General features: G+C 34.0%; 1 protein-coding gene across 1 annotated transcript; it reads right to left on the bottom strand.

Moving 5' to 3' along the window:
• Nucleotides 1–572: 572 nt before the first annotated feature.
• Nucleotides 573–18,361, bottom strand: LOC126815246 (TBC1 domain family member 20). The gene is made up of 10 exons (XM_050540807.2): nucleotides 18,046–18,361; nucleotides 16,991–17,161; nucleotides 15,927–16,007; nucleotides 14,822–14,916; nucleotides 13,553–13,644; nucleotides 12,779–12,880; nucleotides 9,775–9,916; nucleotides 6,771–6,946; nucleotides 5,313–5,962; nucleotides 573–5,068 (listed from the first exon to the last, which is right to left on the bottom strand). The coding sequence occupies exons 1-9, from the start codon at nucleotides 18,218–18,220 to the stop codon at nucleotides 5,746–5,748; spliced, it is 1,251 nt and encodes a 416-aa protein (XP_050396764.1). The 5' UTR covers nucleotides 18,221–18,361; the 3' UTR covers nucleotides 573–5,068; nucleotides 5,313–5,745.
• Nucleotides 18,362–18,673: the final 312 nt, after the last annotated feature.

The raw sequence follows: 18,673 nt of genomic DNA, 5'->3' as shown, positions 1-18,673 counted from the left end.
AGTCCAATTTAAGTGGAGTAAAATATAAAAACTAGACTGCATAGAATCCTTACATTTATTATTTACTAGTGGATGACCCCGCGCTGCATGGGTTGAAAGTAGTATAACTCTGAAACCAGAAGCGGTAGGCAACGCCACTAGGCCTATGTTACTCCCTGGTCCGAGCTACCCCATTACACCAAATTTCAGCAACGGGACAACCCTGAACAGACAAATGACCGTCACAAATATTAGTATAGATATAGTTCATCCCGTTTGAACTCTGTTTTTATATTCTGACATATACTGCTGTAAGTACTGTACTTTTTACTCACTGGTGGGAATTACCGTCAAAATTTGGTTGAAATGATGCCATTGGTCTCTTTTGTATGGAAAATAGTCTATATTTACTGGTTGAATCGGCAGGCAATGCCATTAAGTGACTCATTTGATTTAGCAATCATTATAGAAAATCCATCCAAAGATTTATATTCCCTCCGAAGAAAAGACAAAAACCTTTTACAGTACAGTACCAAGGCATTACTTGTAATTCCACAAAGTCGAAACCAGTCTAATAACAAAGGTGGGTAAATGAACAAATCACATTTTTTTTTTTATTTCAACAAAATATTTAACACTTATCTACATATCTTTGAATTATTCATGGAATAATCTACATGTATTTACAATGTCATAGATGTGAAGAAATATGTTAAGAAAAGAATTTTAAATTACATTTAGTAGGAATTAGACTAAAGTACATGTATTTTTAAAACAAATTGGACTCAATTTTTTGAAAAGAGAGTTGTCCTTGAAAGAATTTTGAAACTTGCCTTTCAATTAAAAGACGTCAGAGCCATAATTTAGACAAAAAACCCAGAGTTTTGAATTATACTTTTTTTAGTAGCTGACTAAAATACATGTATTTTTTTTATAGATCGTCTGTCTTTATTAGCCCAGTCAGAGAAGAACAGTAGGACATTAAACCACATTTCATTTCATACTTCGTTTGTTGTTGAAATGTCCCTGCCAGATTGTTGAATCATGCCATACTAATTAAAGACATCAGACTTACAATCATAATACATAATTTAGTTAAGAAAGGTTAGGAGTAATCTATTCTATATACCAGCAGTACGTCTGAATAAAATAATAGCTTCAAAATACATTTTTATTAAACAACAGGGGCCTGTTTCACGAAATTTTAACTTAGATAAAATTCAAATTTTAGTAATTTGATTGGACAATATTAGATTGATTTTAGTGCTTAGCCAATCAAAATTGAAGTATCTATTAAAGTTTGGATTTTATCTTTAGTTAAGATTTCGAGAAACAGGGCCCAGGCCATCAAAACCATCTTTTTATTTAAGTACACATTCTAAATATTGTTATCTTAATTGTAAAAGAAAGTAGTCTACTGGACCTGCCAGTTAATTAACAAGAAAAATATGAAGAAATAAGTTATCGATATATATGTATTCTCATTTTAAATAGATTATGGAAGTCAGTAACTTTATTATTATACTTTGTTTTATTGTTTCAAATCCTTGTGTGAACCAAGTATTTTGTCTCAGTAGTTAAAGTTGATGATCCCGATTGTGCTTGTTAATATCAATATGACGAATATTGGAAAATTTTCAATTCATCATAACTTTGCTTTATTGTTTGAAATCCTTGTTTGAACCAACATGAGTATTTTTTTCTCAGTAGTTAAAGTTGATGATCCTAATTGTGCTTGTTAATATCAATATGACGATTATTGGAAAATTTTCAATTCATCATAACTTTGCTTTATTGTTTGAACCAAGCTAAGTATCTTTTCTCAGTAGTTAAAGTTGATGATCCTAATTGTGCTTGTTAATATCAACATGATGAATATTGGAATATTTTCAATTTATCATAACTTTGTAAATACGGAATGGAATTGAACCATTTTTCTACTGATATTTCTTCTAGAGATTCAACTTATTATAGTTTGCGCGGGATCCAAAATCCTTCAAATAACAATCAGCTGCTTTAAATAAAATGACTATATAAGGCCATATAAAAAATATATTCTGGTTCTCAATCCTGTATCACTTGAAAAAGGTTGCAAGACATGTTTTTATTTTAAAAAATAAAAATGGTCTAGGTAAAGATGCATTATGTAAGATTTAGATAAAGAGATGACCGTTTTTGCTATAATATTTCAAAAATAGATAATGATAATGCAAAATGAATATATTGAAAATTTCATTCAATTACTTTATTTTGAGCGAAGTTATCAATGCTTGTAGTTTTGACAAGATGTGTGCATTGATTGTAACCTCCGTACTGGTCATTCAAGTCTTAGCCTTGCTTTTCCATTTTTAAATTAAATCAATAAATGGCCGAACCGTTCTAATATACATAAAATCGGGGCCATCCGATGACAATAAGAGTTGATTATGGTCTGGATAAGTTAATTAACGTCTAATCAATAATTTATATAACATTTAACACCCAAAGTAAGACCTGTAATAGGCATTTTTAGCTCTTACATAATGCCTGTTTAATATTTTCCTTGGTCACAGGAGGTTACTCTATAGAAAATTTGAAAGGATCCAGAAATGTGCCATAGGCTTATTTATCAATTGTGCAACCGTGATAAATGTTACTGGATCATTATCCCTATAAAAAACATGATGAGCTAGCCTTGAAATGCAATGTTTAAAAGAAGTGATTTAGCCCAGTAGTGATTCTTTGACAAATAAAAACACAACAGTAAAAACCTCCCTCCCACATCAGATTTTTTGGATGGAGTAAGAACCAGAATATTTTTTATGTATGGCCTAATGTAGGAAGACATGGATAAAAGGTAAAATATTTGGTTAATACAATAATCAAATTAATTAGACAATTAAATGTACAGTGATGAAACCAGTGTGTTTATAAGAAATGTGAATAGATTAATGGAAATCTCTCATTGTTAATAAAATTTCATTTGTTTACATATCTTAACATTGTACCAGCCAAACACCATCTTTAAAGATTAATGGAAATCTCTCATGGCTAATAAAATTTCATTTGTTTACATATTTTAACATTCTACCAGCCAAACACCATCTTTAAAGATTAAGATAAAGATTATAGTATTATAGTAGATCATACAAGCCAATCAAACCACCTTAACCCCACTTCATTAATTATTCATGAAAGTGAATGAAATAATGGCCACAAAAAAATGAATGAATGAATGTCTTATTTCATGCATTTACTATTGAAGAAATTAGGAGTACATTTAGGATAAATTCGATAATTTAGATTCTAGAGAAATCAAATTAAAATATGATATAAAATAGTGTATTATAATGAATGGACTAGATACTATTACATATTACACATAAGTTTAAAATTACATTCTGTATTTATCTAAACTTTCAATTTCTTGCAACAATCAACTATTAATATCATCCTATTTCATAAAAAATTGTTGGCATTACAAAACACTGTTTCAAAACTTAAATGTTAGAACTCACAAAAATATTAAAATTTCCAAATTCACCTAGTTTTTCTAGGCTATTTGGAGTGAGTTTTTAGTATTCAGTTTCAATTAAAACTAAAGGGATTTGGTCTGTTTTTTGTCTGCTGTGATATATTTACGAATATTAATTGAAGGAAATCATCCAATATCCCAAAATAAACAGATAACATAAATATATATTGAATTCTAGAAATCTGAAGATACAGCAAAAATGGCCTAAAAATTGATCATTTCAATTAGTATTCGAATAATAAAATCAGCATACGATGTGAGCACTATTAAATTTTGTCAGAAAATATATTTTATAGTTTTTATCCTTTGAGGATGTTAATAAATTAAACTAAACATGTGCTTATTATATGTTGATATGTGATATACTTGTATATACCTAAAACCATGAATAGGGCTAGATCTATTTGTTAAGGCCAACTCAAGATTTTGTCAAGGTCGCTGAGAGGTAAATAAGGTTAGGGCACGTGATTGTTGTGTAGATTGTAGGTTAGCGTTAGGGCTAGGTGCAGGTTAGGGTTGAGATTAGCTCTAGCCCTATTTACATCTTGTGACCTTTGACCAAAGTTGAAATTGGCCTTATGAAATAGATCTAACCCACATGAAGGGACTATCATAGTTACATGTATGTAGTAAGATAGTGTCAAATAAAATCCCAACCTGATTAAAACACAGATCCTATTTCGTTTCGTTTTTTATAGTTCAAAATTTCGTTTTACTTGTCTTTACTACACTAGGATCTGGAAGAGTTGTTATCATTGACGTATTCTGAATGGTGTGAGGAATTATCCAATGAAACGGTCTGTTACGGCGTCGGGGAGCTTTAGGCGTGTATTGCACAGAACTGTGGGTAATCCACTAGTAACATCAATGCTGGCTGATTGATTAATCATATTTCTTACGTCATAGGTCCAAATGTCGCTCGTATGACCTCTGACGTGACCTATCGCTACAGCTTGTCAGAGTTTCATGTAGTGTAGGCCATCGAAAATATAAAAAAATAAAACGAAATATAGATCTGTATTTTAATCAGATTGATAAAATCCCAACCTGGTGCCCTCCTGGTCATTAAGAGATTTTACCCAGCCCTAAACTACAGCTTCAATTAGCAGATAAAAACATCTGTTTAGAATTTGAGGATACTTGGATTTATTCTCATTTGACACTTTTCAACCAAACAGAATTCAAGAAATTGCATTTTGGGTAACAATCTTTTTTTTTATATAAGAGATTTTATTTTGACAATCAGGATGGTGTCCGTCTCCAAGAGATATTTCAGGATAGTATCCATCCCCAAGAGACATTGTCACATTAACTAAAGAAATTAAAAGTAATTAAGTTTTAGTGTTGGGTATTGCCACTGCAGTCACAATACGATATGTAATGTGACTCAGGTGCCTCAATACGATTCGTATCACGATTCATAACCAGGTCAATAATTACCATGAAAACAACAGGATAAATGAATGATTGATATTTTTGGTCCTGCGATGTAGAAGAAATAAATAGACTGTTTTATATCACACTATTGATGTGGGTCAATATAAGGAACAAAACAATTTAAGTGTGTTTGTGTACCTATGGATACAAGGAAAGCTGTCTAGTCGTTCGGATGGGACGAAAAACCGAGGTCCTGTGTACACATTGGCGTGCACGTAAAAGATCCCTTGGCAGTTGGAATTCGATATAAGAGTAGGCCGTAGTGCCGCTGCCCGGGCAAAATTTCCCTCATAGCACACTGTATGGCGTATGCCCGTCTTCATTAGCCCTGGTTAGGAGCAGAACAGTAGGACGTTAAACCCCATTTCATTTCATTTCGTACCTATGGATAATGTGTGACATGTATAATTAAGACTGACAGGTAACTGAAGTGACAAAAAAAAAAGAAACGTGATACATTGATTCAGCATCTCACGATTCGATAACCAAACCGTGAGAAGGTGAATCACAACACATTTTTTGTTTTGAAAAATTAAACAAAAGTCGGCTTGTTAACTAAATTTAGTTTCATATTTGGCTTACTGTATTGACATAATCAGTTATATCTCCTCCCACAATGGCTTCTTCTATATGAACCTGATATTTTCAATAAACATATCTCAACAAAAGTTGCCAAATAAAATCTCATTATATTAACACTTTTATTTCTGGCCCAAGTCAAATAGGTCTAACAATGGTCATTTTTAACTTGATAATGTCATTTGTAACATATATATCACCCAACACCAAAACTACTGGCCAACAATCCTTCCTGACTAAAACCAACTCCACTCAATCCATCCCCAATCTGTCGTAGAATAACACAGAGCAGCAGTAACAACGGCAGCTACAGCAGTCGTCAACAAATAATGACGTCGACCATAATTAGGCATATGTGTCGACACCCATCTAATATTGTTCCTCCAACTCCACCGGTGTAGTTTCGCTACTCCATTGGCACGTTGTCTTTTGGCTCTGTTGTCATTTTCTTGACTAAAATAAAATAAAATGGAGGATGTGTTTCAGCATATTAAGGTATTCACATAAAAATGAGTAGATCATGGACGTGCTCAGTTGTGAATTTAGATCATAAGGTCTGTCATTGAGTCAAGTGGTGTGGTTTCAATCTTAAGCCAGAACATGACAAGGAGTGGGGTAGCCTGCCCAACCTTGTGAGTTATCTTAAGGTCCTACTGTTTCCTCCCTTAGCTAAGACCCCTATAATGTACATGCAAGCTGTCGGCGATATCACTTCATTGGAAGCGGACGTTAAATAAAGCTATTTCACACAAAATCCGATTAAAACACAGATCCTATATCTTTTCGTTTTTTATAGTTCAAAATCTTGTTTTACTAGTCTTTACTACACTAGGGTCTGGAAGAATTGTTATATATCCCGTGTTCTGGTTGATGTGAGGGATTAGTCAATGAAATAGTCTGTTAGGGTGAGTTCTTAGAATGTGGTGCATGGTACTCACTGTGGGTTTCCCACTAAAAACATCAACGCTGACTGGCTAATCAAATATCTCAAGTCATAGGACAAAAGCTGCTCTTATGACCCCTGACATGACCTTCCACTACAACTGGTCAGATCTTCATGTAGTGGAGGCCATTGCAAGTATAAAAAACGAAATGAAATATAGATCTGTATTTTAATCAGATTTTTTCACACACACATGTAAAATTGAATTATTGAAATAAAATTGCACAGTGTTAGTCCCAAAATGACCTAGTTTATGTCAAGTGGACGTTAATCCCCATTTTTTTATCCCTCTCTTCTAACAAAAATACCAAAGTGTACCTTCTAAATTCAGCCTCTGAAGCGAGATCTTCAGGTGGAAACTGTAAATATAGGTCACCAGCTTTGCTAATTAACTGTTCAAAAGGTAGATTATCTGGTATACGTGATAATAAACTATGAATAAAACACATCTCACATTCTGTTTCTAAAATCTCATCTTGTCTATATAACACAATCTAAAATATAAATAATAGGAGGCTAAAAATATAAAATCTCATCTTGTCTATATAACACAATCTAAAATATAAATAATAGGAGGCTAAAAATATAAAATCTCATCTTGTCTATATAACACAATCTAAAATATAAATAATAGGAGGCTAAAATATCATCTTGTCTATATACATGTAACACAATCTGAACAAGCCAACAGTGAGGCTGATGTCCCCCGCCGAAATTGCAAAATAAATAGATGACACATATTAATTAATCGCACATTTATTTTTTTCACTAAGTTTCATCACTCTCTATCAGATAGAATCAAGATTATCTTGTCCCAAACCATCGACAAATGAAATCGATTAGCTCTGCTTAGCTTCAGCTCGAAATGTTAATTATTGAACTCAGTCAAGACATTCACCTAATGAACATCTACATATACATCAAGTTTAAACATTCACCTAATAGACACCTATGCCAAGTTTGAACATTCTACCTCAATTAGAAGGAGAGTTATTGTGTTCCAAAGTTTCTACCAATCAAATTGCTTATCACTCTGCTTACCCTCAGCAAAAAATGTTCATTATCGAACTTAGTTAAGGTATTCATATAATAAATCTATACACCAAGTTTCATCAATCTCACTTAATTAGAACTAAAGTTATCGTGTCCCAAAGCATCAACCAATCAAATTGCTTATCTCTGCTTACCCTAGGCGGAAAATGCTCATCTTCGAACTCCATCAAGGCATTGACCTAATCAACACATACACCAAGTTTGAACATTCTAGCTCAATTAGGAAGAGAGTTATCGTGCCCCAAAGTATCAACCAATCAAATTGCTTATCTCTGCTTACCCTAAGCGGAAAATGCTCATCTTCGAACTCCATCAAGGCATTGACCTAATAAACACATACACCAAGTTTGAACATTCTAGCTCAATTAAAAGTTATCGTGTCCCAAAGCATCAACCAATCAAATTGCTTATCTCTGCTTACCCTAAGCGGAAAATGCTCATCTTCGAACTCCATCAAGGCATTGACCTAATCAACACATACACCAAGTTTGAACATTCTAGCCCAATTAGGAAGAGAGTTATCGTGTCCCAAAGCATCAACCAATCAAATTGCTTATCTCTGCTTACCCTAAGCGGAAAATGCTCATCTTCGAACTCCATCAAGGCATTGACCTAATAAACACATACACCAAGTTTGAACATTCTAGCTCAATTAGGAAGAGAGTTATTGTGTCCCAAAAAGTGTGACGGACAGACGGACGGACGGACGGACGGACGGACGGACGAGCGGACCGACGGACGGACGGACGGACGGACGGACGGACGGACGGACGGACGGACGGACAGACAGACAGACAGACAGACAGACAGACAGACAGACAGACAGACAGACAGACAGACAGACAGACAGACAGACAGACAGACAGACAGACAGACAGACAGACAGACAGACAGACAGACAGACCCATTTTAATAGTCCCCTGCTTTCTTCGAAAGGCGGGGGACAAATATAAATAGTAGTAGGCTATTGTTCATTAAACTTTTGCACTTAGTACATCTAAATTTTGACTACCCTGGATATACCAAAACAGCTGTTCATTCGACTGCCTCAAACTGCTGAAGATATGTGAAAAGCTTTAGGACCAATTACTAGCTTGTGCATGTGCGACAACTGTGCACTTTACGGGTTGGTGGTCTAAGGAGTCCTAGTTAGGGCAGCCTTACTGCTAAAGGGTTAAAGTATCTGATCATCATTCAGGAATGTTTAACCCCATCTAAACTACAATACTGTTGAATCTTTACAAAGATTTATCAGTCCATAAATGGTTCAATTCTGTTCAGTATTTCCAAATTATGATGAATTGAAAATTATATATAGTGTGGTCTAATAAATATTATCTATCTTAAATCCAATTTTTAATTTATACATTGTATGGTCTAATATATTTCAAAATAATGGTACAATATGAAAGTGTGGTCTAATATTATACAAAGTGTGGTTTAATATTACCTATATAGAAGGGGATCACGTGGCTAAGTGGGTAAGACGCTGGCTCGCTAGCCTGGAGGTCGGGTGTTCGATCCCTGCATTTGCCGAGAAAGTTCATCCAGATTTTCCGACGTGGTTTCCCCTTGTCAGTGATGCAGGATCGAGGGCCTGACAAGGACAGCTGTCTAGTCGTTCGGATGGGACGAAAAACCGAGGTCCCGCGTACCGTACACATTGGCCTGCACATAAAAGATCCCTTGGCAGTTGGAATTCGATATAAGAGTAGGCTGTAGCGCCGCTGCCCGGGCAAAATTTCCCTCATAGCACACTGTATGGCGTATGCCCGTCTTCATTAGCCCAGGTTAGGAGCAGAACAGTAGGACGTTAAACCCCATTTCATTTCATTTCACCTATATACAAAATGTGGTCTACTATTATCTATATACAAATTGAGGTCCAGTATTATCTATATAATATTGTGGTCTAATATTATACAAAGTGTGGTTTAATATTATCTATATACAAATTGTGGTCTAATATTATCTATATACAAATTGTAGTCTAATATTGTCTATATACAAATTGTAGTCTAATATTATCTATACAAAGTGTGGTCTAATATTATCTATATATAAAGTGTCGTCTAATGTTATATATTTTAAATTGATGGTAATTTATACGTTGTGTGGTCTAATATGATTTATTTCAAAATTGATGGTAAATTACTTGTAGTTTGGTCTAATATTATATATTTTAAATTTATGATAATTTATACCTTATTTGGTCTAATATTGAATTAAATTTAAATTATCCAAATGTATTACAGTTTATGATACTCACAGCTGCGGCTAAATATATCGGCATCAGTTGATGGCAGGCAATAAAAAAGTCGTAAAGTCGAACAATATGTTTTATATCATTTAAAACATGTCCATACCATGTAATCAACCAACTGAGGCAGAATATTGTACCAGTTTCAGCTCTAAAAATAAAAATAATTTATAAAACATTTCTTTAATTTAGGAAGTTGTAATAAGCCTAAATTAGGAAATGTATATATTACAGTAGAATCTGTATGAGCAGCCACTGCTATTCAGCGACATCTCCTTGTAAGCGGCCACGATAAATTCCCCCCGTAAAAATTCTATTGTTTCATCTCTTTATTCAACGGTCACTCCTCTTATGCAGCCAGCGGTCACTATTTTACTAATAAATTCAACAAAACATCGCCCATTCAACGGCCATTGTTGAATGATATCATCTTGTTGTTCTTTGTAACACCCCCGCTAATCCCGTGAATAGTAGTTAATTAACTGGACCCCCACTGATCAGGTGAAAAGAAACGTAAAAATAACAATCAACCCGGGATTATCTGTTAATTAATCTTTTGTTTTATTAAACGACTAACCTGATCATTGTTTTCACGCGTAATGACACATTATTTGATACTGATTGAATAAAATAAAAGTACCAAGTTTTGTCACGATCATCTAGTATCTCTTTTCCATTGCTACTTTGTTGTTAAACAGACGTTTTAGCGCCTCCTATAATATTACATACAGTGTTACACCCCTGTAAATAGGTGATAAAATCAGTGATGGTTTTTTGTTCATGTGCTTTTTTGATAAAATAAAATTAATTCATCGATTTTCTTCACAAAAATGGATAAATATTATCAAATGCATCACAATGGTAGACAGTAGTATCGAAGGTTGGTACAAAATGACAAGTTTACAGAAGTTATGTCGGAGACTTGAGTAAAGAAATTTCATTTGGCGCAAGATTCAGTGACGGTCAAATTTACCGATGCAAGTATTGATATTCGCTTCAAATGCATCCAAGCTGAATATTTAATTTATGTCAGCACAAAAAGCACCAAGATTTTATTAAGAGGCCACTCCCGTTAAGCGGTCAGTCGTGAAAATTCCCATTGGTGGCTGCTTAATGCAGATTCTACTGTACTATTAAAGACTTACATAGCACATGCTTCACAACAGAGTGACATACATATTTATATATATAAACTGAATAAATTAATTTAAAGATAATATTTATTGGGGAATAAAATTATTAATACAAGATAAAAATGAATGGGTTTATAGACATAATTTAAAGGAGCTAACTCTCTGTTCTTTGGCACCTAGAAATGGACACAATGGGTCGCAACGCACATAGTTTGTAATATGAATGTATATAAACTGAATTACATTCAATTGTTTCTGTTTTTACTGTAATTTCTAGTCAGTTATGTTCCTCCAAATTGAATGGCAGTCTTTGCAATGGCACCTGGTTATTTCAGTCTACACCGGTAGTACTCTACCATGGGATATATTTAGCCTCGTTTATCGAGTCACTTCATTAAAAATGGTCGTTTGAAAGCATTCTGGCACGCGATTCGTATGCCAATTTTAAAATTTTCATTTTGTTTTAAATATTGGATATGATAAGCCCATCTATTCATGGTAAGATAACAACATCAAAGTTGGTTTTAACTGATCAACAAGTCGTGTTTGCAATGTCAAAGACTGTGGATGATATTGGGTTAAAGACTTGCCTCCTTTAAATAGAGAACTGAATTGATACAGTGTTTAACTTCCTACTTTTCTACACCAAACGGGCTACAGAAGACAGAATTTTTAAAGCAATTCTGTGTACCACTTTGATAAAAGTTGGAAGTTTATTCTATAAAAACAAGCCTTAATAGAAAAAGTTTAACAAAGTGATCTATAACTTTTATCAAATTGAACTTATTGACCTCCAGCTCCTTTTTAATAATATATATGAGAGAGAGAGAGAAATGGGGTTTAACGTCCACTCAACATAAACTAGGTCATTTCGGGACTAACATATGGTTTTTTAATTTTATTTCAATAATTCGCTTGCGCATAGGGGCTTTAGCAGTGGGAGGAAACCGGAGGACCCGGAGAAAACCCAGGAGGTTGGACAGGCGACCCTACTCCTTGTCACGTACAACCGGGGATTCGAAACACGCCAGTCGACTCAATGACAGACTTTATGATACAGCGCGCGCGCGCTAACCATTCAGCCATCCAACCCCCCTGATAATATATATGATATTGACCTTTCAACTTTGTATGTATTTCTCTTAAGTCACGACTGTCTGTGTTGTAATTAACACGTAATTAATTCAATATGTCCTTTACAAGCTACACATGATCTGTGTACAACACTCGGCAGGACTTCAAAGGGAATGCAGTGGTTAGTGCATCATACCATGACCTGGTAATGACTTCAAAGGAAATACACAGTGCAATTACAGATACCATAATCTGATAAATAAACAATACCATATATTATGATGACTCTTATCCATTTTCCCTATTTGTCGGATGCTACATAACCAGGATTTTACTGACAGTAAGTCAGAATTTGAATAGAGCTCCTCCCAAATTATGTCTATCATTATGCTGATCTTCTGTTATCTGTAGTGTTACAGAAGTGTGTTCACCGAATGAACACAGTTGTTGCCTCTGGTTGAAGAATCAGTAACCCATATGATAAAGACCTTAGTTGTTTAGATGGGCAGCTAAGTTGTAAAAGACCACATAAATAATACGGTGCCGAATCATTACGACTTTTGTAACATAACGATCAAATTTGAAAATCAATAAATTTTGAAACTTCCCATTCATTAATGCAAATGATAAGCAGATTCATATCATTTTCAAATGATATTTTTACGAGAGTAATAAATATTAAGACTTGATACCATGTATAAACGTTGTTTGTATTTTAAGCAATTAATAAACTAACCTCTCCATATATTCACATAGTTGGGGCCTAGCTTTATCAATAATAGACTTGATATCAGAAATAAACTAACCTCTCCATATATTCACATAGTTGGGGACTAGCTTTATCAATAATAGGATATAAATAGTTTAACATATGTTTGGTCCGGTCCATATCAACATCCATAAAATCCCTGAAATAAAATATGCAATAATCTGTAAAACACTAGTATGTATTTCAAAATCCTAAATGTCCCTAACTATATATAACACCAAAAAGTATGTTAAAGTAAATTTTTTATGCTGTACTGCATTAAAGAGAGAATTTCATATTTTCTAAGAAAGTCAAAACACAATTATTTCTATGTCTTTTGCTCAATAGGTTGTCAACTTACTATTATACGATCATAGGTATCATTCTCCTACTTATAAATCCTTGACCCCGGAAATTATAACACAATTACCTCCCTTGTTTTTCTATTCCCCCCCATGGAATAGCTATCTTCAAACGTTTGAATTTGAAGTTGAAAATATTAATTTTGCCAATTTCTCAACTGGTAATAGTGAATTATAGGATTAATAGGATTATTCTTTAACAAGGTAGGACTGTTTATCGATACCATCTATTTTAAGGCTTTATTTTAATACATTTTAAAAATATAACTTAAAAATATGAAATTGCAACTGTAACATTAGACATATTTTCTTTGTTAACAGTGTTCAGATCATTTGAACTTATTGACCAATCAAACTACCTGTATTGGTATTTGTTTTGTGCTGAACTATAGGAATTCTAAAACCCAATCAGAGTTTGGCAAAAATTAATCAAAATATTACATTAATTAAAAAGAAATTCTTGCACATACCGTAAATGTTTTTGGGACAGTTTTTCAACAATGGCAAAGGCAACATCCTCATCAACAACCAGTAGGAATGTTACACAAATATCATGAAAACCCTGATAATAATAATAATAATATAGTGCATTTTTAACGCGCTAAACTCCATACACTAAGTATATGCTCATAGTGCTACAAAAATTCTGATGACATTATGGTTTATGTGCTCTAACAATTTTATGTCTCATAGTATTCTTTAAACTGGTGTGTTTTTAATAAACTCTTGAATTGCAATAGTGTCAGTGCATCTTTAACTTCTGATGGTAGTTTATTCCAAAATGTTGCTGAGTTATACTGGAAAGATCGCTGTCCAAATAATCTTAATTTGACTTTTGGGACACAAGCTAAGTTTTAGTTAGCCGATCGTAGTGTTTGACTAGGATGATATCTTGAGACAAGTTCCGATAGATAACTTGGTGCGGTTTGGTGTAAACACTGATATGTGATTGATAGGATTTTAAATTTCACACGGGCCTCCACTGGGAGCCAGTGAAGTTCTCTAAGTACTGGATTTATATGTGCACACTTTCACTGGTTCACTGAATAATCCAACAAAATTTCATGGAAATACGGTGTTAGTTAAACCTGACAAAATGTTCACATATATTCAGACTTGGAAATCAGGATTTAATTGTAAACTTTGTGTCGGACACACATACATGTAAAAGACAAATAGAATTGTGCCAATCTGATTAAAACACAGATCCTATTTCGTTTCGATTTTTATAGTTCAAAATTTTGTTTTACTTGTCTTCACAACACTAGGATCTGGAAGAGATGTTATATAACTGGCGTTCTAGTTGATGTGAGGAATTAGCCAATGAAAAGGTCTGTTACAGCGAGTTCTTGGCTTGCTTTGCACGGAACTGTGGGTAAACCCCTAGAAACGTCAATGCTGACTGATTAATCAAATGTCTGACATCATAGGGCTAAAAGCCACTCATATGACCCCTGGCACAACCTCCAAGTACAAGTGATCAGATCTTCATGTAGTGTAGGCCATCGAAAGTATAAAAAAACGAAACGAAATATAGATCTGTATTTTAATCCGATTGGAATTGTGCCTGATATTGTGTGTGACAGGTGTCTTATTTCCAGACTTTTTTGGCTGTCTATTATAGGTCAAATATAGTTTTTCTGATTCTAGCTTCCACCAAGGTGGAAGACCATAGAAAAATCCAGAAAAATTCTGATTACATTGGTTCAGGTGAACAGTTTTCATATTATATTTTTTACCTGATAATAATGAAGTTCTGAATTATTGACTAAAACCCTCATAATAACATCGACAAGTATATCTTGTAGAGCAAATCTTTCATCATCATCCATACCTTTAAATAAAATAACAAAAATAAGAAATGAATTGAAATGGGGTTTAACATCCTACTGTTCTGCTCCGACTGGGCTAATGAAGACGGCATACGCCATACAGTGTGCCATGAGAAAAATTTTGCCTGGACAGCGGCGCTTAGGCCTACATTTATATCGAATTTCAACTACAATGGATCTTTTATGTGCATGCCAATGTATACACAGGACCTCGGTTTTTCGTCCCATTTGAACGACTAGACAGCTGTCTTTGTCAGGCCCTCCGTCCTGCTCCACTGACAAGGGGAAACTACGCTGGAAAATCATGATGAACTTTCGTGGCCAAGTCCGGGAATGAACCCACGACCTCCAGGCTACCGAGCCAGTGTCTTACCCACTAAACCACCGTGGCTCCAAACATTGCTAGATGTATTTGGTATTTAATATATATACATAACTATGTGTATCTATACTTTCACAGTGTGGCGTTTAATATATTGTAAACACTAGCACATGGTTATTATTTTTCTATTGTTACATGTACATGCATGTATGTGTGCAATTCAAGGCATTTCTGCCTACTCCTAAAATTCCAACTGTCAAGAGTTTTTTTTTTATCTGCACCCCAATTTAATCTGGAGTGGACCTTCAATTTTTATTTTCCGTCCTATTAGAATGACAAGGCACACTTTACTTTTCAACCCTGCAGGTGTTACACCTGAAAAGCAAAAACTGGGCTTGAAAAATTCCAAGGTTCTTCTCGGCCCACAACAGAATTTGAACCCCCATGTCCATTATATACTGTATACATGTATGATCCGACGGGACATACATCACCAGTGACATTAACATTTATTCCCCTGCTTTTTGTATATAACCAACACCAGGCAGTGGGAAAGGCTGAGGACATCAATCTGGTCATGACATGATGATTAAACAACACTAACAGGCACTGTGGAACAGTCTGATTAAAACTAGTGTTTCTAGTGTCTGATAAGTTATTGACCTGTAGTGGGTTAAAAATGATAGTTACCAGGTGGAAATCTTTTCAATGATCTGTTAACATCCATAACGACCTGCTCATAATCTCTATGTCCATGTAACACATCCTCAGCTAAAATGAATAAATAGTCTTTTTCAACAAACATGTCATGATACACACACTAGTATCTTAAATAATGTAGCTGTTAGATTGTTCCAATGTCTGATTGGCCGAAGTTGGCTCCTTCTGTAAATCTATTTACAAATTCTTAGTATTCATTTTTCTTTTAAAATTTTACAATTGACAGGCCTATAAAACCTTTAAAATTCTGAGGTTATTAGTTTTGGCCAATCTGTGTACTATAGAAAGTGTATTGGAAGAGAATTATCTTCGAGTCATCACGTTAGATTGCTCCAATGTCTGCTTGGCCGAACTGGCTCCTTCTGTTGGAAGAGAATTATCTTGAGTAAAAGAATGCATAGCCAAGCATTTCTATACTCCTTCACTTAAAGGAGCTAAACTGCTAAGATTTTGGATCTAGAAATTGACACAAATGGGCCACAACGCATATAATAATGTAATGTGAATGTATATAAACTGATTTACATTCAGTCATTTCTGTTTTACTGTAATTTCTAATCAGTTATGTTTGGCGAAATATGCCAGAAGTTTCAATCGAATGGCAATCTCTAGCATCTGGTTATTCCACTCTATACTGATAGTATTTATTGTGCATGCTCTCCAGATAAGAATATGGCGTCATCGTTTGACATGACTTGTAGAATATATCGAGCCTCGTTCTTCCCTGGTTACAAATGGCGCGGAAACGCATTATGGTACACAATTTGTGTACCAATGGTAAAATGTTTATTTTGTCTTAATTATTGGATATCAGAAGTCCATCTTTTCCCTGTAAGAATAGTAAGATCACAACATCAATGTTGATTTAAATTGACAAATAATTTGTGTTTTCAATGTCAAAGATTTTGGTTGATACTGAGTTAAAGACTTGGCTACATCAAGGAGACCAGTAATCTTAACCTTGAGGTAATCCTATATGTCGGCCTACTAGTATTTTTCATCAACGCTAAAAATAGTTCATTTATTTTACATACCCGGTTTTGGTGTGATTTCATTTAATTTGACACCTAGTTGTTTTGGCCAAACTTGTTTTCTCAATTCATTAGTTAATAAACCCCCTCTATTGATTGCAAAACTTTGCAACTCTGATACATCCACACCATCTTTCAAAGCTCGCAATATTTTCTTTCTCTTTGCTGCACTTCCTGCAATAAAATCCCCAGACATAATGTAATATATGTAAGACATATTTTTGCGTTCTAATCTAAACAATACATAGGCCTACATGTATATAATTAAACATGAATTATGCAAGAGGTAAATCTTCCTATTGCATGTCTTTCTTTAGGCCTGAAATGTTAAATGAAATATTAATTAGACATTTATTAACATGAAAAGATCATATCAGCTCTCGATGTCATGTTATCTGTTCGATTTGAATTGGATTTAAATCTGATCTGCCGTTCAACGTCTGTTGATGATTAAATGCAAAACTGGATAATCAAGACTTTTTTAATTATCGTGACAGCGCTAACAATGACAAAGATTTTAAAGTAAGATTTTCTCAGCTTAGAGTGAAGTAATTTGACTGAAATTTTCAGCACATTCGCTTTACATCATCTAGTTTTTGACTATTATAACTGCCAGCTCTTTATCTAATCTTCCATAATGTAACTTTAATAAATAGAACATAAATCATAGAGCTAGTGGTCACATTCCCTTTTCATCATCTAGTTTTAAACTATTATAATGAGAACTGCCAGCTCTCTAATCTTCCATAATGTATCTTTAATTATTTCCTTTCCTTGCCTTTGGCTGTTAATTTTTTATCTTTTTATCAGGCATCTAAGAAACTACAATATCCATAGCATTGTCACTTCTCAATACCAACATCTACACAGGTCTAGCAATTGTTTTTTAATCCTACTGACTAATAAAAAAGTCCATAGATAAAATATTTTTGACTTTAATTTAATGGTACAGAGTTTGCCAAAACAAATCATAAGTATAAGTAAAGTACTACACACAACGATTATTATATTTTGACCAAAATGGATCATATGTGATTTAATTTAGTCTAAGCACCTACCAGGTGATAGTTTTACGTTCTTATTTTTATTCTTGTCATCTTTTTCTGTCTTCGGTGGTATTACATCAGGTTCGACGATATCAGGTGATATAACGGATATAATTTCAGTTTGGGGATCGATTTCAAGCCAGTCATTTTGGTCGGATTGATTAAAATCCGACTCCTCTCCGTTCATGAATGAATCAAAAGTTGTCTACGTGACAGTATACTTTCATTTACACTGTTAAATCAACTAGTAAAGCTGACATGCTGTCACATTTGGAAAACAAATTATCAAAATTTCATCAATTTAATTTTCACCGACATTACAAATAAAGGGAGATAACTCTCATTAAATAAAAGTTTATTTTGGAACCGTCTAAAATCGTACAATGGACTCGATAACATTTTGAAATGTTTTATAATTCATTTACGCCATACGCTAATCCGTTAGTTTTAATATAGACCTTATAATATAATATCAATGATTTAAGATCTCCATCAACATTTGATTACAAAAACGATGCACCTGTACTTAAAATATTTCGTATATTGTATGTTGTCCTCAAGGGAGGTTCCGATGCAATATTGTGTGTCTTGTGTAATAATTGTCATATCGTTATAATTTTTATGTACACGTTTATATTGT

The sequence above is a fragment of the Patella vulgata genome, chromosome 3 (assembly GCF_932274485.2).
Source record: "Patella vulgata chromosome 3, xgPatVulg1.2, whole genome shotgun sequence".
Classification (NCBI taxonomy): domain Eukaryota; kingdom Metazoa; phylum Mollusca; class Gastropoda; family Patellidae; genus Patella; species Patella vulgata.
This window is presented reverse-complemented; position numbering and strand designations above follow the sequence as displayed.

What these genes read in the sequence shown, in the direction of transcription:
- LOC126815246 (XM_050540807.2), bottom strand. Translation starts at nt 18,220, where the DNA reads ATGAACGGAGAGGAGTCGGATTTTAATCAATCCGACCAAAATGACTGG. An exon ending in TGAAATCACACCAAAACCGG is followed by an intron (nt 16,008 to 16,990) that starts GTATGTAAAATA and finishes TATTCATTTTAG; the next exon opens with CTGAGGATGTGTTACATGGA. An exon ending in CAGAACTTCATTATTATCAG is followed by an intron (nt 13,645 to 14,821) that starts GTAAAAAATATA and finishes TATTATTATCAG; the next exon opens with GGTTTTCATGATATTTGTGT.